We start from the raw sequence: 22,739 nt of genomic DNA on the forward strand, positions 1-22,739 counted from the left end.
CTAGGGTGTGAGGCGAGTATGCATGGGTCTGCAAGCTGCATTTTAGGAAGAAGAGAAAAGCAGGAGCAAATCTGCACTCTAGGGCTAATACGTGGCTGCCAAAGATGTTGTGGAGATGAGATCCCTGCTTTTCCTCTGTCCGAGAGAAAAAAGAGGACAAGCAGAATCAAAGCAAGACGGCACCCAGGTCTGCAGTAGGATTTGAGGCTGCCAGTTCTGTGGGTGTTCCAGGGGAACCCCGGAGCGAATTGGAGCAATCCTGAGTCAGCCACAGCTGCTCAGCAAACACCACCTAGAAGACCTCCTGGTGGTCCTCTAACTCCACCTCTTTTCCGGCGAAACAAAAAACCTGGGGTGGTTTGACTTGGGGGTCTGCAAAGGTAACCTGTCGTGAAGCCACCTTTTGGGTAGGCTTTCACGAAAGCCTGTGTATCTGCTCATTGTTTCCCGTAGCGCCTGCAGGAGAGACGGGACTTCCTGAAGATTTCTGGTTGAGACCTCAGCATTTAGCAGAGGGACAAGGAACACCTTTCTTTGAGCCGCCAGGTAAAAAAGGCAGAAGCATCTCCAGAAAGGAGGTGTGTGTTCTTTTGTGGCTCTTCAGTCAGGCATTGGCATGGACCCACCTGCTGTTTCCAAACAACACCTTGATTCTCAGAGAGGAAGGCAGAGTTTTGGTGTCACAAAGTGGGGAAAGAGCAGCAAAACATCACGAGACGGTTCCCAGAATCCTTTGCTTCCCAGCTTTTAGGGTTCTGCCATTCCCACTCCCTTTCAGGTCCTGCTTCCCCACCCCTGTCTTCATGCATCCTGGCTGAAGCTGGAGGCAGAGAGAGAGATGCATGACCTACCCAGTCTGGTGGCCCCCAACTCCCTTCCCCTTCTTGTTCCACAGGTGGAAGTAGGTAAGGTCCTCTTGAAAGGGTGATGAGCAGGAAGGAGAGATTGAACGGAGAGAATCTGGTGAAGAAAGCTTTTACCTGGGGAGGGGCGCGGGTCTGTGGTATCTACGCTTGCCCCATTAGCACTTTGAATGACCTTTATCCCCCCCCACCCCAGTTCAAGGCTTTCTCTCTCTCAATTACATGCTATATGGATGCTGCCTATTTGCTGTCGTGTCACGCAGAGCACCTGCCCAAAAGCCATTCAGACTGGCTGGTGGCTCCAGCTCAGTTTCTGTGCGAATAGCTTATTCCCCACCCCCACCCTCTCTTTGTGCCCAGCACCCGGCAAGATCCTGACGAACTTTCCAGGATGCTCCGACACAGGTCTGGTAGACGTCACAGAGCCCAATCCACCAGAGTCAAAGCAGTCTGCGCCAGCAGGTGAGAAGGAAGAGCTCCGTGGAAAGCTGGCTCACGTTTGAGATCTGGATACTACCCTTGCTAGATGATTGCTTGCAGCGATAGGCTCCAGTGCATCATTGCCAGAGCTGTTTCATGGCAGTGTGGGGTGGATAGGCTGAGTGAGTTGGGGACAGGACTGTTCCACCCCAATGTGGCCTTTCTGGTGTCCTGTTCACCCCAAGCAACCTGCAAACCAAGCAGAGGAAAAACATGGGTTGTGGTTCTTGCCCCCTGGGGCTATGGGGTTTCTTGGGCAAGGGGTGTCAGGCTTTCTTCCCCAACTCATGACATTTGGGATGATTTATAATTGAGCTTCCCGGTCTGAGGACGAGGCAGATTATAAATAAATATAATTATTATCATGTAATTTATTTGTACTCCTGACTTCTGCATAGTGGGGCAACCGGTTAACGATTTGGCTCCGAACTCACCCTGCCATCCCAAAGGCAGCAAAGATGACCCCCCTTTCTTTCTCGGCCGTTTGCTTTGTTCTGTTTCCAAATGGTGGCGTCGGCAGCAGGAGGAACACGCACCTTTAAATCTTCTGCTTAAGTCGTTTCTTTCCTTTTCTTTTCCAGCTTCTCCTGCAGTCGGAGGTCACGGGCCTGCCCCTGCAGTGGAAGAGCTGATGGGGTTTGAACCGTCATATGACCAGAAATCTCTTCCTCTCAAAGAATCCCTGGCAGGTGAGCTTGCTCTCGAGACTTCGTAGTGTGTGTTTGTTTCTTGGCTTGCTTGCAATGCTTGAAAAGGAGGCGGGTTCTGGGTTTGCACAGGAAACGGTCTTATGTCAAGTGCCAATTGGTCCCACAAGCAGGAACCCACAAGAAATGGCTCTGGGGTATAGACTTCTCCCCCTGCCCCCTTTGCCCCCAAACCTTCACTCCCTCCTTCTCTGTCTCACACCGTCATCTCCATCAATGGCCCTCCTGACGCCCGCATCCTGTCCTGCTTTGCTCTTCCATAACCTCGTTCTCTGCTGGAGCTCCTACAGTTGGAACGGTGGCACCAGATTTCCTGCAAACGCAGCAGACCCCAGCCAGCAGTATTCCAACATGCTAGAGTTCCAGATAAAGCTGCCGTTTAGAGTCCTCTCTAGAGCAGACTTCCCCTAGCGTATTTTGATTACTGCCCCGCCGTTACCTCGAGGTCCCAGGGAGGGTCACAGCAATTGAAAATACATTGCAAACAGTTCAAACCAAATCACAAGCACAAGAATAAGTTGAGTCCTAAAATGTAAATCTAGTAAGAACATAAGAAGAGCCCTCCTGGATCAGGTTGGGCGCAGATCAGCAACAACTCACAAGGTGTCAGTGAAGTTAACTTTTTATCCCAAAAAATAAAAGCTCAGGCATAGTCAGCACAGCAAGTCTTCCTCTTTCCCCACTGAGGCAGTTGCGAGGATTGAAGGTCTTCCTTCCCACTGCTCCCTAAGACCCCCATCCCCCGGGTCCTTCCCAAGCGACCTGAGGCTCTTTCATCTTGTCTGTCTTTGCTTCGCTCTCTCCATGCCTCTTATGGTTCTGGGAGACCAAGGGAGAGGGGAGCTGGTTGCAGCAGGAGAAGGGAGACCCCCTGGCTTCCTCACCAGCCTATCTCTTCCTTTTAGCTTCCCTGCTCTCCAGCTTCCGCTTCTGCCTCTAGAGTCTAGATTTCTCTCTGCCACAGCCTCTCCCTGCTCACTAAACCCTGTTACCTCTTCGGCTTCCAACACCTCCTCCTCCCTCTGCTCCCTCTGACCACCCCTTGTCATGCCCCAGGCTCTGAACCTTCTTACCTTGGGGGTTCCCCAGCTGGTACCACCTGCTATTCCTCTGCGTCCAGCCAGCCCATGGCAGCCAATGGCCCATCTAGACTAGCGTCCTGTTCTCACAGTGGCCAACCAGGTGCCCCAATGGGAATCTGAGCAGAAGCAGAATGGGAGCCCAAGAGCTCTGTCTCCTGTGGTTTCCAGTAACTGGTATCCAGAAGCATTGCAGCCTCCAGCTGTGGAGGCAGAGCACAGCCATTGTTGTCATGATCTCATGTGTCAAATGCCAGGGTAAAGAAGTGTGTCTTCAGCATAGGATGAAGACCGTACCTCTGTGGGTAAGACATTCCCCACCCTAAGGTCTGCCCCGCTCCGCACACTTCTGAGGGTGCTGGAACCACAAAGAGGAGTGAGTCCCTTTGCCGATCTTGACACCTGAGAGGTTCTTTAGGGATGGGAGGGGGCTGTTTCAGGTATTTGGGGCCTAAGTAATTTAGGCCTTTAACCGTAAAAACATAAAAAGAGCCTGCTGGATCACGTCAGTGGCCCAACAGATACCTGTGGGAAACCAGCAAGCAGGATTCGAGCTCAAGAGCAACTCTTCATTTTGGACCAGTTAAAGTTTCCGAGTTGTCTTCAAGGGCAGCCCCAGGTGTTGCATGGCGCAGTAATCTAGCGTGGAAGTCCCCAGCTCATGGAGCGCAATGGCCAAATCAGAATTGTAGAGTTGGAAGGGACCCCAAGGGCCATCTTGTTTTTCTCTTGTGAACTGCCCTGGGATTTTTTGATGGAGGGCAGCCTATAAATATAGTGAATAAAATAAAAATGTAGTCCAGCCCCTTGCAATGCAGTCCTTCCTGTCCGAAAGCTGATGAATTGGACAGAGCTAGAAAAAGGCACTCCCAACCACTAAGGCCACCTGTCAGGGAACTGCCATCGGAGCTCAGGAGGGTGGAGAGGCTCTCGGATGCTGGGGAGGGAACCAGCAGGGAAAGAGGGAGAGCTTCCGCTGAGGAAGAAGGGAAGGAGGAGTCGGAGGGAAGGCTCAGGGACGCTTCCAGCGAGACCAGTGGAGAGAGCTCAGGACCTCCCCTGGGGACGCCCACTCTGCGCAGAAAGCTGTCGCGCAGGGAATCCAGGCGGAGACTTTCTGTCAAGGAGCTCTTATGTTGGAAAAAGTTCAGGAAACGCCCACTGACGGATTCTGCCAGTGATTAAGACAGCCACGAAGTAAGGGCTGTCCGGCTAGGGAAGGTTTTAGCCAACTACTCAACTTGGAGCGGTTTGGCGCTTACGCACAAGCAACCCCTAATCCCATTACACCACCTTAGCCAAATGTGACAAATACAGGAGCACCCGCAAGCTACAGACCTGCTCCTTCCAAGGTAGTGTAGCACTGTGCAGGACAGGTTGTCTCCCCACATCCTGGGCAGAAGCTCACTCGCAGGGCAGGAATGGGATGGTCACTGTCCATCTGTCCCCAGCACCCGCCATCCGGCCACCTGCTTCTTTTGGAGATGTGTTGGTTGAAGACAGACGAGTGGACTGGTATCACTGATCCTAGAGGGGACTCATTGGCAGTTGGGTGGCGTAGATGAAAAAAGGCACCTCTTCCTTCTTTTGCTATGTATAGGCTCTCCAGAAGCGACAAAGGAGCAGAAAGCGAAGGCCGCAGACGCTACAGCTCCAGGTACTGGCGGTTTTCCTGTGCTGGGGAAACAGGAGGAGAGCTGGCCTTCCCCCACCCAGCACAAGGAGAAGGAAGAGACTAGCCAGTCCCAGAAGGCAGAGGAGCTCGCAAGGAAGACTCCTCCCAGCCAGAAAGTGGACGACAGCCAGCCTTTCTTCAGCCAATGTGGAGAGGAGAAGGAGGCAAGCGCAGCAACCAAGCCTCCCACCCAGAAAATGGAGGAAACCAAGCCCCCTCTCATTTTGTCCATGGAGGAAAAGGAGAGGCAGCCCCCAAGCCCGAAAGTCGAAGAGCCAAAGGCTCCTCCTGCCCAACACACAGAGAAGGTCAGCGAGGGCCCGCATGTGCAGGAGGGGGCGAGTAAAGCTGCTCCAGCCCCCAAAGCAGAAGAGCCCAAAGCTTCTCCCAGCCAGCACTTAGAGAAGAAAGCGGAAGAGAGCAAGATCTCTCCCAACCAGCCCGCTGCGAGCCAAGAAGGGCCTAAGACGCCTTCTTCGCCCCTCCAGCCTTGGGAGACCTTCCCTGCCCTGGAGAAGCTTGGGGAAAAGGACAAACAGTCTCCCAGCAAGCCTACAGAGAAGCCGGAGGAGAACAAGCAACCGCTGTCAGTTCCACCTGTGGCGCCTCATCTGGAGCCTGCAGGTAAGGAAAGATGTGGGGGAAAGATGTCACTTCCTATGGGGAAAGCTGCTTTCCTTCTTTCTGCCAGCACCAATGGAAGCCACACCCTCCTTGTTTCAGGAGATTGAGCCTGCTTCTCTCATGGCGGGGAGGCAGCAGCAGGGAGGCCCATTAGCGGTGCCCCCACAAGTGCAATAGAGGTGGGGGCTGAGCTGGGGATTGGGGTGTTTGGAAGAAACAGGGTGGATGGATGGATGGACAGCTTCACACTGAGGATATTGGCAGGCAGAGCTCTTGAAACGCACAATACTGTCCTGGTGGCTGGATTGGGCCAGGCCAGTGGTCTACATCGCTCAGCCCAGGATCATGGTGAAGCTGACGTACCGTATTTTTCACTCTGTAAGGCACACTTTTCCCCTCCTAAAAAGTACGGGGAAATGTGTTTGCGTCTTATGGAGCGAATGCAGGCGGGAGGCTCTGCTCAGCGCTCCCTTTAAAGAGCCGCGTGGAGCGTGTGTGCGGCTCTTGGGGGCTTTTCCCCGAGGGGGGAGAAGGGCAGCCCGTCAATCCCTTCTCCCTCCTCGGGGAAAAGCCCCCAAGAGTCGCACACACACTCCACACGGCTCTTTAAAGGAAGCGCGGCTCTTGGGGGAGCCTTAGCTGTGCGCAGCCTCTCCCGGGCAGGGGATGAAGGCTCCTCTTGCCTGGGAGAGGCTGCGCGCGGCTATCCCATAAGCCAGGACAGCCAGTGGGAACGCTGCGCTGCTATCCCGCTTGCTGTCCTGGCTTCTGGGATTCAGAATATTTTTTTTCTTGTTTTCCTCTTCCAAAAACTAGGTGCGTCTTATGGTCTTATAGAGCGAAAAATACGGTATTTATCTGTCCTCTGCAGGCTTGGGCAGCTGGTTTTGATGTAGAGGATGTGTTTTCGGTCATGGGAGCAAGCTGGTGGGGGTGGGGGTGGTGATTTTCATAGAATCATTGAATGGCAGGTTTGGCACCCCCAGGCGTCAACTGCTCCAACCCCCTGCAAAGCAGGTGTCAAAGCTAAAGAATCCCTGGCAGATGGTTGCCTAACCTCTGTCTGAAAACCTCCAGTGAAGGTGAGCCCACCACCTTCCAAGGAAGTCTCTTCCTCTGTCGAACGGCTTTTACAGTCGGAAAGTTCTTCCTAAAGTTTAGCCGGAGTCTCTCTCCTTTTGTGTCATTTGAATCCAATTGGCTTCGGTCCTCCCCTCTGGAGCAGCAGAAATCAAGCTAGCTCCTCCTGTCTTGACTACTCGTTTGTTTCTTATTTATTTTATATTATATTCTTTATTGAGAAATAAAAGGTACAAAATTACAAGTGCACAGATAAGACACACAAAAGAAGAAGAAACAAGAAAGTGTACCCATGTAGTAAGCAAAACAGAACAATAACAAAGATATTGTGTACCATTACCAAAAAAAGGGGGGGAATAGTTGTTTTCCTTAACCAAGCAAACTAATACAATATTTATAAAATAATGAATTCCAGATACTGTTCAATTTGTCCATGGCAAGTCTGTGTTTGTACACAACTATCCTAGCACCTGCCAGTCTTGTCTCCTTCCCTTTTTTTTTTTTAAAAAAAGAAAAACACTGATGCCTTTTATGCCTTTATTTCTAGCAGAGTCAAAAGAACCGATACCCCCGGGAGAGTCCAAAGCAGACACTAAGGAGCCCTTGGCTGCTCTTCTGGAAGTGGCCAAGCCAAAGGAATCACCTGAAGCTGGCCCTGACCATCCCGCGGAGCTGCCTCAGGGAAAGGTCGCCCTGGATCCTGCAGGTAGGCAGTGGCAGCGGCAACAGAGGAGCAGCTGAGCTGAGCTGCATCTCCCGTTCTTGTTTTCTGTCTCCACCATACTCTTATCTTTCTCTCTGTGTTGCAAATTGCCTATCCCTTTGCAGCCAAAGAGGCAAACCTCTTCCTTCTCCTGTGTGGTTAGGAAATGGCCTCAGCTTTATTTCTTGTTTCTTATTTCTACTTGTTCCCCAGTCCCAAAACTGGGAATCTCCGCCCTCCCCGTTCCACCCCCATACTGGGAGCCAGGTTAAATACAAGCAACTCTCCCCCATGGCTGAATATTCTATGCAACATTGTCCCCTTCTGGTTACCATATAGGTCTCATTTCTGATCTAACATTTAGGAGAACCATTCTGGTCACGGACCTCATAACAATGCTGGTCTGTTGTTTTTTGGGGTGTGGTTTTTTTTTTTGGCCTGTCCTAAATCTTTTCCCTTAAAGTGTGCACTCCCACTGCCCAACTGGGGGTGATTTGGGGTCCCAGCAGTGCAAAGTTGGCTTTGCGGTCTCTACTGTGAGTAAGAAAAACACCCTATGTTCTCCAACCACAGCAAATGGCCCCCTTTCTCATCACTGAGCTTCCCTGCCTTCTCCATCTAGCCATGTGCCCCCATGCTCTGTCATGCCCCCAGCTTGTCAACAGAGCTTGCTTCCTGCTGGGAGAGTTCCCTGTTTCCAGAGCTCTTGCCTGCATGCACCTGGCCTCCCCCACACCCCAGAAAAAGAGGGAAGGCAGGCCCTAAAATCCATCCTAAAAAGGCCTTATGGGATCTCTAAGCACAAACGCAATTCTTGCATTGCCCTGTAACGTAGAAGCAGTGACTCTTCCAGAGACTTTGTCCATGTTATGACATACGTTTGGCGGAGAGAGAAATGCAAAAAGTAGGGGAGATTGGTACTCCACAACCCCTTATCTTGCTACCACAACTGCACTTAACTAAAGTGGGAGTTAATACTAGCATTGACTGTAGGCACTGGGAGCCTGGCTGAAAGCCACTTTTGGTGAGTAATCCCTCTGGTACTGGAGCAACCTTCCTGTATTCCAGGTGCGCTTCCTACCCAAGGAAGACACGCTAACAAACCCAGCGACCACCACCGCAGGGTTGGCAGAGCGAAACCTGCCTGGCTGCCTGCGGCGGATGCCCCGGAGGAGCTTCTTGTAGGTCTCCCGGCTGCACCCAGGAGCCACAACCAAGGAGGCGACCCCTTTTCAGCCACAGAGTGCGGTGGCTTTGTCGCTGGGACGTCCCCCCGGAGCAGAGCTCCTTACAGGAAGGCAGCCGGCCAGGCGTTTGAGTTTGCAGAGGGCGCAAGGGACAGCTGGGACCTGGAAGCTTCCGCGGCGCTGAAGAAGAAGAAGAAAAAGCAGAAGCAGAAGAGGGTCCAGCAGCCAAAGGGGGCGGAGATGTGGGAGGACAGCTCCGAAAGGCCGCAAGCTCCCCTGTGTGCTCCTGAACCCCAGAAGCCTGAGGTCCCCTTTACTGAGCCCCGGAAGAGCACTAAAGAGGTCTCAAGAGCTCCTGTGGACGTCACCGGGAAGGATCCTTCGGTGCTTGAGAGAGAGGGCCAAATTATGGACAGCCTTGCCCCGGTTTCTGTAAAAGGAGAGCTGGCCCTTCCGGCTGATAATGTTGCATTGGATGCAAAATTTGGCCAAGTGGAAGAGATGAGGGATGGCAGCTTGAAATCGCCATCTAAAAGCAGGGAGCCTCCTGAGGAGCAGCTGAAGTGCTGTGTCCAGAAGAATCAGCCAGGAAGCCCCACCTGGCCACAGGCCAGTCCTGTGGAAATGGTACCCTTTGGGAAAAGCAGGGCATTGGAGGAAGGCTCAGCTCACAAGGACTCTGTCCCCATTGTGCCTGCTTTGGAGGCCAAACCTGCGGTGGGCAAGGAAGTTGAAGTCCTGCTTACAAAACCAGCAGCTTCAGGTGAGAAGGTTGCCCCAGAGGGCCTGGTTCCTTTGCAGGAGGTGCTGGTGGAGGAGCCCAAGAAGGAAGAGAAGGGCAGGCAGGGCAGAAGTCCTGGCGAGGGAGCTGCCAAATCTCCCGCTGAAGCAAAGGCCGTGGAGCCAGCCACGGAAATGAGTTCTCCCGATAAGAGCAAGGAGAAGTTCCCTGTTGCACCAGAGCCGAGCCCCACCAGGGAGTGTTCACCAGGCGACGCACAGGGGAGCAGCCCCGCAAAAAGTGCCACTGTTGATATTGGTTCGGCCGAAACCCCCTTTTTCTTGGAAAGCAAGTCTGATCTGGGCAAGCCCTTTGCTCCCACCAAAACACCTGGCAGCCCTCAAGCACCTTCTACTGAGATGGCCAAGGGAGCCAGCTCTGGCACACCAGAACAGCCAACTGGGGCACAGGCTAAGAAGAGGGGCAGCGATGGCAGAAGCAAGCGGGTTAAGAATCCTTCGGCACCACTGCTCTCCCTCTTGGAGGACCGGGCCGATGTGGGCAAAGCTCCGGGGGCGGAGGAAGCTGTGACGCCTCCTGAAAGAAGCATGGCAGCCAGTAGCCCCGAGGTAGCTGGCTTCTCCAGCTCAGCGGACAGCAAAGCAGCTCTTGCCCCTGCAGTGTTGCAAGAGAAACCAAAGAGGAGCAGTGAGGGGAAGAGCAGGAAAGCCATGAAGAGAAGCTCGCTGGGGGCATCGTTTCCTCCAGCGGTGGAGAGTGGCACTGGCCCCTCGCCTGCTGAAGCGAGCAGAGCTGACCAGAGTAAAGAAAAGAACGATTCCAGCAAAGCAGCCGACTTCTTAGCTGCAAGCCAACTGACGGAAGCTTCTGCTGCAGATACGGCCGAGCGCCAAGCTCCTGCTGCAACCTCCTTGAAGGAGAAGGTGCAAGGGGCTCCAACCGGCAGAAGCGAATGGGTCGACTTCCCTTCCTCGGCATACCCTTTCATCTTGGAGACACCAGCCAAGGCAGGCCCTCCTGAAGCCAAGGGAGCCACCATGCCTGCTGAGAGCAAAGGGCCCAGCTTCGCCATATTGGAGAGCCCCGCTTCAGCCCTGCCGGGGAGCAAGCCCAAAAAGAGGACCAGCGATGGGAGGAGCAAAAAGTCTGGGAAGACTCCGCCAGAGCAGCCGTTTCTGTCGGAGGCGGCCTCTGACCTGAGCAAGGCTTCTGAGAAGGCTGATGGTACCACCAAAGAATCAGGTGCTGCTGGCAGGGGTGGCGCCCCTCTGCTTGAACAGCTGGAGAGCAGTGAAGTGCAGGTTCCTGCTGCAAAACCAGTAGGGAAATCTGAAAGAAAGAAGGAGGAGGAGGGGAGTTTGGACACAGCCCCGAAGAAGTGTGGTGTTGAGCAGCCGGTCGCTTCTGATCCAAAAACCAGCACTGCAAAGCAGGAACTCTTCGCTAAAGACACAGAGAAAGGTCAGGAAGCTAGTCTAGATCCTAGAGACAGGACAGAATTGCTGAAATCTCCCCATCCCTTTACGGAGCAGGCGGCAGAAGAACCGAGGAAAAGGTATGTAGGAGGGCAGAGCCACCAGGTTTGTGTCCAAGCCATGGAAGCAAAGTCTGGGGAGGTGGCTAAAACGGAGGAGGCTCCATCCCTGAGTAAAGTCCAAGAGAAAGGCCGTCCCTTGAAGGAGCCAAGAGTTGCAGGGCAAGGTTCTGATGCGGGCAGAACATCCAGAGGATCAGAGGAGGCCAAGAATCGAAAAGACAAGCTGAGTTTGGAATGTCCCTTTCTTTGGGGGGAAGCCAAAGGAGAGACAGACACACTTTTGGGGGACCAAAGAGAAGATGAACAGAAAGAGCCCCCTTCTCCTCGAAACAGCAAGGAGGGAAGCGGTGGCGGGTCTGCTCTTGCCAGTAAGCCAGACCCTGCTGCAAAAGCTGCAAAGAGGGGCAACGACAAGAGAAGCAAGAAGGCAGCGAGTGGCCCTGACCAACCCGCCTCGCAAGCAAAGGTGGATCCCACAAACCAAGGGCAGCATCCCAAATTGGCTGGCTTCCTCCAAGGCATGGAGGAAATGGAGTTTGTAGACGAGAACAGGAACATCAAAAGCCTTCCCCCGGGGCATCAGGTACACTGGGAAGAGAACAAGATGAGCTTGTTTGGCCCCTTTGCTCCCCCCAGTGCTGGTGGTCTTGACGAAGCCCCTTCCAAAAGCCCAGGGCTGGGGTGCCCCTTTCTAGAAGACCCAGGCAAGTTCATGAGCGAGCTGAGCAAGGAGCAGCCTTTTCTTTCCGAAATGCTGAAGGATGCCAGTAAAAGCGACCAGGAGGATCAGCATGAGCCGAAGGAAAACGTGGCCAAGTTGGGAGGCCACGAGGCCGCGATAGAGGCTTCCCTTTTGCTGAAAGCGGGTGACGAAACGAGGGAGAAAAGGAAGAAAAGCAAGAGACCCCATGCCAAGCAGGAGCTAACAGCAGGAAAGGACAAGGCGTTCAGCTCCGTCCAGGATGAAGATGGAAGGGAAAGCTTGATGGAGAAAACACAAGGCTCTGGACCTGGCCCCACGGAACTGACAGCGGAAGAGGTGCCCAAGGATTCTGCCCTGCTGGTTGCTGGGACAGAAGGAAATGGATCTGTCGGAAAAGAAACCAGCACCCCTTCTGGGGAATTGCCACCCCTTTGGGAGAACAAGAGAGAAGAAGCAGCCCTCCAGGCACTGACAACTGCGCTTGTTGGTGGCAGCTCAGAGCCAATTGAAAAAAGCAAAGGAGCTGAACCAAAGACCTCTGAACGTCCGGATAGTTTAGGAAGTAAGGCAGGGGCAGATAAGCTCCCAGAGGATATCCACAGGGAGGAAGCTGCTTCTGCTCCTAAACCAAAAGACCCATTCAAACCTCTGAAGCTGGATGATGTGAAGGAGCCAGAGATCAGCATCCCTGCGCAGGCGGCCAGCAAAGAGGAACAGGCACATCTGCCAAGCCAGGCAGCCCAACCAAAGGGCGCGCAGAGTTCTGGCTCTGAAGCGGGCGAGCTGATCCCGCAGGCGGTGGCTGGCGGGGGCGACCAAGGCGCGAGAGCAACGAAGAAAGAGGAGAGGAGAGCCCGAGGCGCCGAGCAAATGAAAGGCTACATGAGACCCACAAAGTCGAGAGGGCTTCCTCTCCCACCGCCGCCATCGAGAGTCGCAGCTGTTCAAGACCAAGGGAGGAGAAGGCCGGCGAAAGCGGACAGCCCAAATCTACAAAGGCAAGAGAAAGGTGTGTCTTTGCAACTGTGGCTCGTCGGCATCTAATGCATATACTACAGCTTGTGTGTGAGAACTTGCTCTTGGGCATGAGCACCTAACTGTTAATCCTGCGTCCGTTGCACCTGGCATGACTTGTGTCTTGGCTGTTCCCATTAAGAGCCTGTTTTTGACTCTGCTTGCCTGTTTTCACCAGGGTGCTAATGGCCAAGTTTTCGAAGAACTGACAAATGTATAAACCGAGCTCCCAAAGCTTATCTTTATGTGCTTGATCTTGCTTAAGTATTTTTGTACTCCTCCTCACTAATGTTGAAAAAGCGTTGCGTCGTCTAGCAAAATAGCTTCTTGACACCACATTGCTTGGAGGTTTCCCCATACCTGAGGTTCAGGTCTTGGTGCATTCATTTCTCAAGTCTCAAAATGCTTGCAGGTTGAAGCCTGACAGTAATGTTTCTTCCCCACCCCCTTTTGAAAACGAGTCCATTTAACAACTTTATGCTGGTCATGAATGTCCCCCTTGCTGGCATGGAGATGGTCATGTGATGGTAGGCTCACGTGGTCAGCCCACGACAATCGTCATTTCTCAACTGTGTGCCACGCAGCTGTGGGAAGCTGTTTCCAAGGCCCCTGAATGTTGGGGGGGGGCATGAGTAATTCATGAATGTGCAGAGTGCCCCTCTGAAAAGAAAGCAGTACATATTGAGTTGAGGAAACGGTCTGGTCTTGCAATGGAAATGAAACTGCTTGCATATATTTAAATGTCCAGTCTGCCTCTCACACACCCATTATTGCTTATGGGCAAGCAGAGGGGTGCTTGGTTCCCGTTCCTCAGGCGTGAACAAATGGGATAAAAGGCAAAAAATAAAACGTAACGAAATACTAAGTTGTATCAGTTCAATCAAGGAGATCTAAAGCAATGGTTTAAATCAGCAAGCAGTTAGGATTTAAATCAAGTTTCACATGATAGTACTTTCCTAAATTCTGGTGCAGCTCCCAAGTGCTAACCCATCTTTATTTTCCATTCAGTAGTGGGATGCTTTGTATATATATATGTATTTAACAATCATTTTACAACATGTTTCTGAATGCACTGCTCGATGGATCACTTTTATGCATTATGCAGCTTGCTTTAATATTATACAAGCTATTATTTTGAAGACAAGCTTAGTGGGGTTTTTAAGTTTAAGTTTTAGTTATTTTAAACCACCCATTTTGATCCGCCTTGAAAAGGCATGTTCAGCCAGCACCTGCATTTAATCCTGCAACCTGGAGTTCCTCAACTGGGTTTGAACCTCTGACTTCCTCTGTGGAAAGTGTGTACTCCGTCTCTGAGCAACAGCCCCTCCCCATCTTTTCATGTCTACATAGCTTTACTGCAAACTGTTTGTTGTTAGATTATCAGATAGCGTCAGATCTCCATCAGAAGCATAGATTTCCCCAATGCTGAATGAACATGAGAATGAACGCCTTTCCCTAACAAACACCAGTCTTCTGTTGTCACTAAGCAAGAAGTGTTGATGCTGTTTGACGGAATATCATAACATCTGCTTGCATGGAAAAGCTTTTTTTTTTAAGATTGAGCCATGCTGGCCTTAATGTTTTGCTGTGGTTCCTGAGAGGTTTTGTATATTTAATGACGGTTGCATAACACATAAAGTACTTCTATTTTGGTGGAAGTGCTGTTCCCTGCATGAATTTATGCCTCTAGAGTGGGGGGGGGGGTGTGTGTTTCTTGCATGGGGGTAGAAAATGGAGGGTGTTTATAGAGGCAGTGCCTTCTTTCAAAAAAGGAAAATAGAATTGCTGGAAGCCTTTTCCTTTGTGTGTGTGTTTTCCTTGCACACGACCGTATTACAAAAGGGCATACCTTGGGAGCCGTTGACAAACAGAAAGGTTGGCCCTAAACGAATGAACGTCTGCAGGTAATTGGACTGCAAGCTGCACAGCATGCCTTAAGACTCCCACCTGCTTTGCAGGATCCCCTCTGTGTGAGTCAACTGCCTACGTGGGCCTTGTTCACTTCTGCAGAGCTCGGAAGGATTGAAGCTTGCCTTAATGGCAGCAGGAGCTGTTCCTCTCCTCTCTTCCCCCGAGGCATGTACCCCAGATTGAAAGCAGGCTGGCTGGTGGAGAGGGTGACGTTGCAGTTAGAATGTCAGCACCGTCAGCGTGGGATTGATGAGAGGACTTGAGGGGTGCTAGCAGTCCTCTGGCAAGGCCGCAAGGCCCCACACCCCCAGTGTTGACTTCAAAAGGAGGGTGGAAGGTGTTTAGCAACTGGACAGCTCCCTAGAGTGAATTTTGTCAGCCCTGCTTGCCAGTCGCCAGTTCCAAAGGAACTCGTCATCCAGTCTTCATGGTGTCGTGAGCGTGTGAGAGGGACCAAGGAACAGCTTTGGTTCCTGCTGCAGATGTTCGTTGCTCTAGCAAGTTTCCAGCCCGTTATTCTGCCTCTGACAACGGCAGATCCATGAATCTATTGTGAACTGGACGTTAGGCGGGGATGAGGGACCAGCACTCAGCCACCAGCCAAGAACAACCCTATTGTGAGTCGAGGACCCGCCACCCACATAAGAGTATAATAAGACACAAAGACACGTTATTTTAGGTTAATGGGCAAAATTAGACCACAACTTTTATTGGTTACAGCATGTGAGTAGTATTGGCTTAGGCATTGGATGAAACAGCAATACCAGACTCCACCCCGCAAAGCCGGGAGTCATATCAGGGTTAACAACCAATGGGAGGAGCTTGTTGATGCAAATACAACTGGAAGCTCCCCCATGACGTCACCGGGGGTCATGCCATGGCCCTAGCCACCAGCAGGGCATCGGACAAGATCCACAACTGCCGGATTCCTTTAACGGAATACCCAAAAGAGGAGGGGTAGATGATGGCGCTTACCCAATCCTCCAACACAGTACACATATTCCAATGCCCTAACCACCAATACCAGAAAGTTGTGACGAATTGCTACAAGGTAGGCGAAAAAACCCAAGAGGCTGGTGCCAATTGGCAAAATGGATAAAAAAGTCCTACCAGGCCCCTTGGGCAACCAAGGCAACCAACCAAAGTCCATAGCAAGGTCAATACGCAAAAAGAAGCTGACCTAAGAGGGAGAGATCTGAAGAAAGCAGGAACAGAGCTGAGCGCTGCCGCGGCTGTTTAAATGCAGCTAGCCCCGCCCACCAGCCGGCCCTATTGGTCGGCTGGAAGGCTTGGCCGCGGCAGCAGAAGCAATCAGGAGCAGGGAGCCGAGCACGCCTCCTTGCCCCCCAGCGGGAGGAGAGGCCTTCTCATTGTCAATGAAGGCCTGGAGCGCTAGCAAACCACGAGGCTTGTCACCTTGACTTCCTCTAAGATAGGAGCACCAGAAGCAGCCTGTCGTGGACTGGCTGAAGGCAGAGGAGGCACCAACTAGGGAACCCCCAAGGGAATAAAGCTCAGAGCCCAGGGGTTGGTGATGGGACTACAGTGGGTGTTCAGACGGAGAAGACTGGGGAGAGGAGGTGTTGGAAGCTGAAGAGGCAACAGGGCTTCGTGAGCAGGAAGAGGCTGGGGCAGAGAGCGGTCCAGAACTGTGTTGGGTTCATTGGAATTATGAAGTCTGTCCTGATCTCTTCCTCTTCCAAGAGCTCCCTCCAGCTATGGAGCATGTATTTCTGTAACCTTGGCTTTTGATAGGGCACGTGAGGAGCATCTTGCAATATTGCTAAAGCTAAGCCAAACGTAGACCTGGCTAGTTTATTTGGGGTGGGTGGAAAACCACTTGTAAAGAGCAGGATGGAAATGTTGTTGTTGTTTAGTCGTGTCCGACTCTTCGTGACCCCCTGGACCAGAGCACGCCAGGCACTCCTGTCTTCCACTGCCACTGGCAGTTGGGTCAAACTCATCCTCTGTCGTCCCCTTCTCCTTGTGCCCTCCATCTTTCCCAACATCAGGGTCTTTTCCAGGGAGTCTTCTCTTCTCATGAGGTGGCCAAAGTATTGGAGCCTCAGCTTCAGGATCTGTCCTTCCAGTGAGCACTCAGGGCTGATTTCCTTCAGAATGGAGAGGTTGGATCTTCTTGCAGTCCATGGGATGGAAATACATGTTTGAAATCCTTTGTTCAGGTGGACTTGAGTGGCGTTTGTGGACTAGTCTCACCCCACCCTGAAAGGAATTAAAAACCATGTAAATAAGTGCAACATTTGGGTTTCTCCTATTCACAGAGTTCAGCTGCTGTTCTCCTGCTTCGTTTTATTTTTGACAGCAGATGTTGGTTGTCTTGGCACACGGCTCTTGACTAAAAATACTTTGCAAGGATTGTCTCTCAGTCAAAATGTATCATGGCAAAAAGTTGGAAGGCTGTTTGCTTTCAAATTATTCTGTGTTACTGCTCATTTGAGGTGTGGTGGCCCATTCCTCCTCCTTAAAGATGGAGAGGCCTGTGAGTTTGCATACTGATAATCCCCTTGGTGCCTCTTCCCCCATGCAGAACTGCCTCCAGCTGTGTGCTATTACAGCTCTGGTGGCAGAGACTAGAAAACTCTGCAAGGTGGGGCAGCTCCTTGTCTTTCTACGGCTCATTGCCTCTTCTGCCCATCACTGCTGTTGCTAAGGCACAGCTTTCTTGCATGTAGCGAGAGTGCTTATTTTGGTACCACGAGGAGGTACCTGTCACCCGAAAATACCGAACCCATTGTTTCAGTTTTGGGCTGGTTTCAAGCGCTGGTTTCCAACCCTGTGAGAGGCGGCTTAGGTGGAAAGACAGTGCATTTTCACAGCCACCCATCCGCATTGCAGTGGATTGGGACCTCAGAGCTTGTTGTGTAGCGTGAGGTGGTAGAATTGTACGTAATTATTATTTATTAAATTTATATACTTCCCTTCATCCAGAGATCTCAGGGCAGTTCACAAGATAAAAATACAGAATAGAAGTACAAAATAGGTAGTTAAAACAAAACAATAACACAAATGCATTTAAAAGGCTGTATTGTTTAATCAGCCAAAGGCTTTGGAGAAGAGGGATGTTTTCTCCTGGTGCCTAAAGCTATGTAGTGAAGGCACCAGGCAAGCCTCCATTGGGAGAGCATTTGACAGACAGGGAGCCACTGCAGAAAAGGGTCCGTTCCCTTGTTGCCACCCTGTGGACCTCTTATAGAGGAGGCACATGGAGAAGAATCAAATGACGACTGCATGGACCGGGTCGGTTAGTCAGACACTGCCCAGCACACACAAGTGTTCCCTGCATAAAATAAATGAACACACAAACGACAAGTTTTGGCATAGTCTTCCCTGCTGGTTTAGTTTGGGTTGGGCAGAAGCTAGATCAAGGTCTGATGAGATGGTTCCGCACATCACTTTAAGAGCTGGGTGTGGATCTGATAAATCTCCCGGTGAACAATTAAAAGAACCAGTCTCTGCCTTTCCCTGGTTTAAAGGTAAAGGTAAAGGGAGCCCTGACCATTAGGTCCAGTTGTGGCCGACTCTGGGGTTACGGCACTCATCTCGCTTTATTGGCCGAGGGAGCCGGTATACAGCTTCTGGATCATGTGGCCAGCATGACTAAGCTGCTTCTGGCGAACCAGAACAGCACACGGAAACGCCGTTTCCCTTCCTGCCGGAGCGGTACCTATTTATCTACTTGCACTTTGATGTGCTTTTGAACTGCTAGGTTAGCGGGAGCAGGGACCGAGCAACGGGAGCTCACCCTGTCGCGGGGATTCAAACCACCGACCTTCTGATCAGCAAGTCCTAGGCTCTGTGATTTAACCCACAGCGCCACCCGCGTCCCCTCATTCCCTGGTTTACCAGATGCCTAATAAAACGGAACGAGGGGAGCAAGCCTGTGGATCCCTAGCTTCATGTGTTTGAAGTTTGCTGGAACAGGGCCGGCTCCCCTGTTCCTTTCCGTTTATTCCACCCCTGTGCGTGTGAGCGAGGCAAGAAACCTCTGATGTAAAATCCCCCCACCGAAGCTCTTGGCATATTCTTCTCCCCAGCATGCACAACTTCAGCTGTCCCAGTTGCTCCGACCATTGACTCTGGTTGGCGACGACACTTAATTAGCAACTGCACATGACTTTGGGAGGGTATATCGGGGGGGGGGGCTTCATCATCCCGGAAGGTGCCCGTTGCCTTGGAAACCAGTGCAAAGGGGTCCCTGCCTGAAACAGTTTGCTTGGATTTTCTTCTTCTTTTTAAAAAGCCATTGAACAGGATAAGTACTAGCTTGAGGAGCAAATCGAAAATAGAAACGCAAGGTTGCTGTGGGTGGGAGCTGGCAGCTTGGGACTTGAGTCCTGGTGTGCTGATGCAGCAATTAGCTCTGGCGTGCTGTTGGGTTGTGTGCATGCTCTGTTGTCATGCACACCATGTATCCTGAGCAAAACCAAACAATGGTTCACCTTGAGAGTTTGCTCTAAAATTCACAACTGGGTGAGGGTGCGTTTCTTTTTCTGAGCCTGGGAACTCCTTGGTAGGGAGGGCTGTGTATCTGTGTCTGCAGTTATGAACATAAGAGGCTTCTAGATCAGGCCAGTGGCTCATCTATTCCAAAATCCTTTTCTCACAGTGGCCAACTAGATTAAGGTTACCAGACGTCCCTGTTTCCCGGGGACAGTCCCCGGATTTACAAATCAGTCCCCGGACAAAATCCATTGAAGTTGAAAAGTGTCCCCGGATTCATTGAAAAAAATCTGGTAACCTTAAACTAGATGCCTGTGGAGAACCTGCAAACAGGATCCATGCCAGGGGCACTCTCCCCTCCTGCAGTTTCCAGCAACTGGTATTTAAAAGCATTGCTGCCTCAAATGGGAAGGCAGAGCATCGCCATCATGAGTAGTAGCCATCGATAGCCCTCTTCTCCATGAATTTGTCCAGCCCTCTTTTAGCGTTCTCTAGGTTGGTGGCCGGCACTGCCTCTTGTGGCAGGGAGTTCGTTCAACCACGTGCTGCGTGAAGGAGGGCTTTCTTTTACAGTGGTACCTCAGGTTACATACGCTTCAGGTTACATACGCTTCAGGTTACAGACTCCGCTAACCCAGAAATCGTGCTTCAGGTTAAGAACTTTGCTTCAGGATGAGAACAGAAATCGTGCTCCGGCAGCGCGGCAACAGCAGAAGGCCCCATTAGCTAAAGTGGTGCTTCAGGTTAAGAACAGTTTCAGGTTAAGTACGGACCTCCGGAACGAATTAAGTACTTAACCTGAGGTACCACTGTACAGTCATACCTTGGGTTGAATACACTCCAGGTTGAACGCTTTCGGGTTGCGCTCCGTGGCGACCCGGAAGTAACGGAGCATGTTACTTCCGGGTTTCGCCGCATGCGCAGACGGTCAAAATGACGACACATGCATGCACGAATGCGTCGAATCGCCAGACGCGCAGTCACGGGTTGCGTTCGCTTCAGGATGTGAACGGGGCCCAGAAAGGATCATGTTCGCATCCTGAGGTACCACTGTATTCTGTGCAACATTCAGCTTCGTTGGATGCCCATGAGTTCTAGTGTTATGAATGAGGGTGAAATATTTTGCTCTGTCCACTCTCTTCATGCGAGTGAATTATGTGAACTTGAATTATGTTACCTCTTACCTTTTCTCTCGGCTAAAAACACCCCCAAATGCTCCAACCTTTTGCTCGTTCCTTTCTGAACTTTGTCCAACTCACGTGGAATATCACCCATGGTATCATAGTATTACAGTTCCGTATTTAGCGTTATAAACTATATCATTGTGGTTAATGGTGATGATCAGAAAAGGGTTTTAGCACTCTTTATTAAAACAAATTCACACAGCATTATAGTGTCATGGTGCTATTACACTTGGATTTCATAGCTAGAAATGAGTTTTAGCACCGATTAAAAGATGTGTTAACTTTTGGATAAAAGGAGCCGTAAAATGGCGTCCACCACAAAGGTTATAGTGAGTGGATCCTGAGCTTCAAATAGCTGCTTGTGTGAATTGGACCTTCCACACCTGTAGACCCTTGTGGTGGGGGAAGAACATGGCGTGTGGGGTGTATACTGGAAAAAAACATGGGCTCCTAATAGTGTGCAAAGTCTCTGTTGCAATTCTGCTTGCAGCTTGCAACAGAAAAGCAGTAGCTAGGTAGCGCGCGGGGGGGGGGGCACTCATCTCGAAACAGCTATAGTCAAAGGTATACTGCCTCTGAAACGAGGGTCCATCTAGGTGTCATAGCTAAATGCTAAGCCTATTCCCCCTTTTTTTTCTGTAGTCCCCTTTTAAACCCATCCAAGCCCCCGGGCACTGCCACATCTTGTGCCAGCAAATTCCATAGCAATTATGCATGCAAGGAGGTGGGGAAGAGGCAGAGGTCTTGGAAAGCAGGCAGGCAGGTGCATCTAGGTTGAGCCTTCTGAAGAGCGGAACAGGGAGCGAGGGAGGAGCAGAAAGAGGTAAGGGTATAATCAGTCCACCAGCACCGGTGGTAGATGTTCACAGCCGAAGTATTTATCGTATATAGAGAGAAAATAAATCCTCCTGCTCCTTTCAAACATGAAAGTTGCCTTTCTGCAACATGTGAGAGCTGCCGCTGCCTGTACTTAATCAAATTTCCAAAGTGCTGGTTTAAATAACGGAAAAGATTAAAGCTCTAGGGCAGAGGCTAAAGGCTTCTCATTGCATCTTTCCCCCCCTCCTTTGATGTTTCTGTATGCCCCCCACCCTTTTCTGACAGCACTGCACAGCTCTATCTGCCCTCTCTGCTCTCTCTGAATTTTTGCCCCCCAAAAAACAAAGCCTTCCTTTCCATTTCCCGATGCTATATAGTTCCATCCTATTTCTCACTGAGATGTTGGAACGGCTGTGAACATTCCGTGACATCACAGCAGCTCTGCCGTTGGCTAGGGGAGCCTGACTGGTGACAGACAGTTTTTAAAGCCTCGTCTGTGTGTGTGTGATGCAAGATCGCATGCATGAGCTCTTGTCTCTTTGCGATCAGTGGAGCTGGGTGGGCGGTAATTGGGGAGTGTCAGGAAACAAAGGCGAATATGACTTTGCCCTACTTTATTCATAGTTCCGACACGACTTCCACCCGGCACTTAAATGCAAGGTAGCAAGGTAGTCTAGATCAGGGAGGCTAATTTTTTTTAAAAAAAATATTTTTGTGTGCAGCAGGATAAATTCAGGGGGCGTGCTGCAGCTCAGATTCTAAAAATACTCCTAGCGAGTTAATAAGTGGGAGTTGTCACTGCTGCACTGTGCCATAAGGGCAGCCGCCGCCACGCCTGTGATGATGAGCTTTGCTTCCAGGGACTGCTCTCCCGGCTGAAAGGAGGGTCTCGTTTAGTCCAGGTATGTTGCAGTCCCCCCAAAACAGTTGCTCATCCTTGTTGGCAGAAGAGTGAATGGCCACAGCAGGAGCCTTGATGGATTTTTTAAAAAATTGCATTTATATCCCACCTCGTGGAGCTCCAGGCTTCGTACATGGTTCTCCCCTTCCTTGTTTAATCCCCGCAATAACCCTGCGAGGTAGGTCAGCAGCTGGCCCCAGGTCACCCAGTGAGAGCTTTGTGGCTGAGCAGAGATTCAAACTCTGGTCTCTCAAGTCCTAGTCCGACACTCTTACTGCTACAGCACATTTTAATGTATTTTTAATCTTTTTTGGAAGCCGCCCAGAGTGGCTGGGGAAACCCAGCCAGATGGGCGGGGTACAAATAATAAATTATTATTAGTATTATTATTGGCTCTCAAAGACATGGTACTCCAGGTGAGGCGCGAACTCACAACGCCGGCGTTGCTCTGCTGCATACGTACTGCACACGAACCTATGCTGTTTGGCCTTTGTGCATAACATGATAGATGCAGAGTGCTTTTCTCTTCTGCAGAAAAGACATGCAACTCGGAGAGCTGTTGTAGGAGTGAAAATGGTGTAATGAGCGAGCTCCAAAGCTGCTAAATAGAAGCGCTAGTGGCTGGAACGACGACAGGTTTTCCGCCAGCCACGTTTGGACTGTTACAGCAGGGAAGGGCGTGGCTTTGATTGCAGGAACCACACATGCAGTTCCACCATCCTGTCCCGCCTGCCCACAAAGCGGCTCCAGAGGATTGGGGGAATTGCCGTGTGACATGGATGCAGATGGGAGGGGTGGGCAGAATCGGCACCTGCCGTTTCTGCAAGCGAAGGGGCCTTTGCAGCAAAGCCAGTGTCTTGCGGCAACTTGGAAATGGTTGTGGCGTGAGCTGAATAGAGATGGCAGCATGTAACGCTGGAAGCTCTTGTCCTCATAAAACCGTGTCAACACAGGAAGCGGCCTTATACGTAGCGTTGGCCCATCTTGCTCAATATTGTCTACACAGACTGGTAGTAATAGTTATCTGGGGTTTCAGATAGGAGGCCCCTCCTAGCCTGACCTGGGGATG

At 51.2% G+C, this 22,739-nt stretch overlaps 1 protein-coding gene across 14 annotated transcripts in view; it reads left to right on the forward strand.

Annotated features, from left to right (window-relative positions):
• Positions 1-22,739, forward strand: part of MAP4 (microtubule associated protein 4) — a 212,158-nt gene that overhangs the window by 119,932 nt on the left and 69,487 nt on the right. For 9 of the 14 annotated variants that reach the window (XM_081834122.1, XM_081834123.1, XM_081834132.1 and 6 more), the window contains 6 exons: positions 454-546; positions 1,224-1,325; positions 1,925-2,032; positions 4,730-5,428; positions 7,056-7,214; positions 8,280-12,389. In XM_081834122.1, the coding sequence (XP_081690248.1) occupies positions 454-546; positions 1,224-1,325; positions 1,925-2,032; positions 4,730-5,428; positions 7,056-7,214; positions 8,280-12,389 (5,271 nt within the window). The remainder of the gene's footprint in view (positions 1-453; positions 547-1,223; positions 1,326-1,924; positions 2,033-4,729; positions 5,429-7,055; positions 7,215-8,279; positions 12,390-22,739) is intronic. The other 5 variants (XM_081834125.1, XM_081834124.1, XM_081834127.1 and 2 more) reach the window with 4 other exon arrangements.

The sequence above is a fragment of the Podarcis erhardii genome (genome assembly GCF_964252035.2).
Source record: "Podarcis erhardii genome assembly, chromosome: 12".
Taxonomy (NCBI): domain Eukaryota; kingdom Metazoa; phylum Chordata; class Lepidosauria; order Squamata; family Lacertidae; genus Podarcis; species Podarcis erhardii.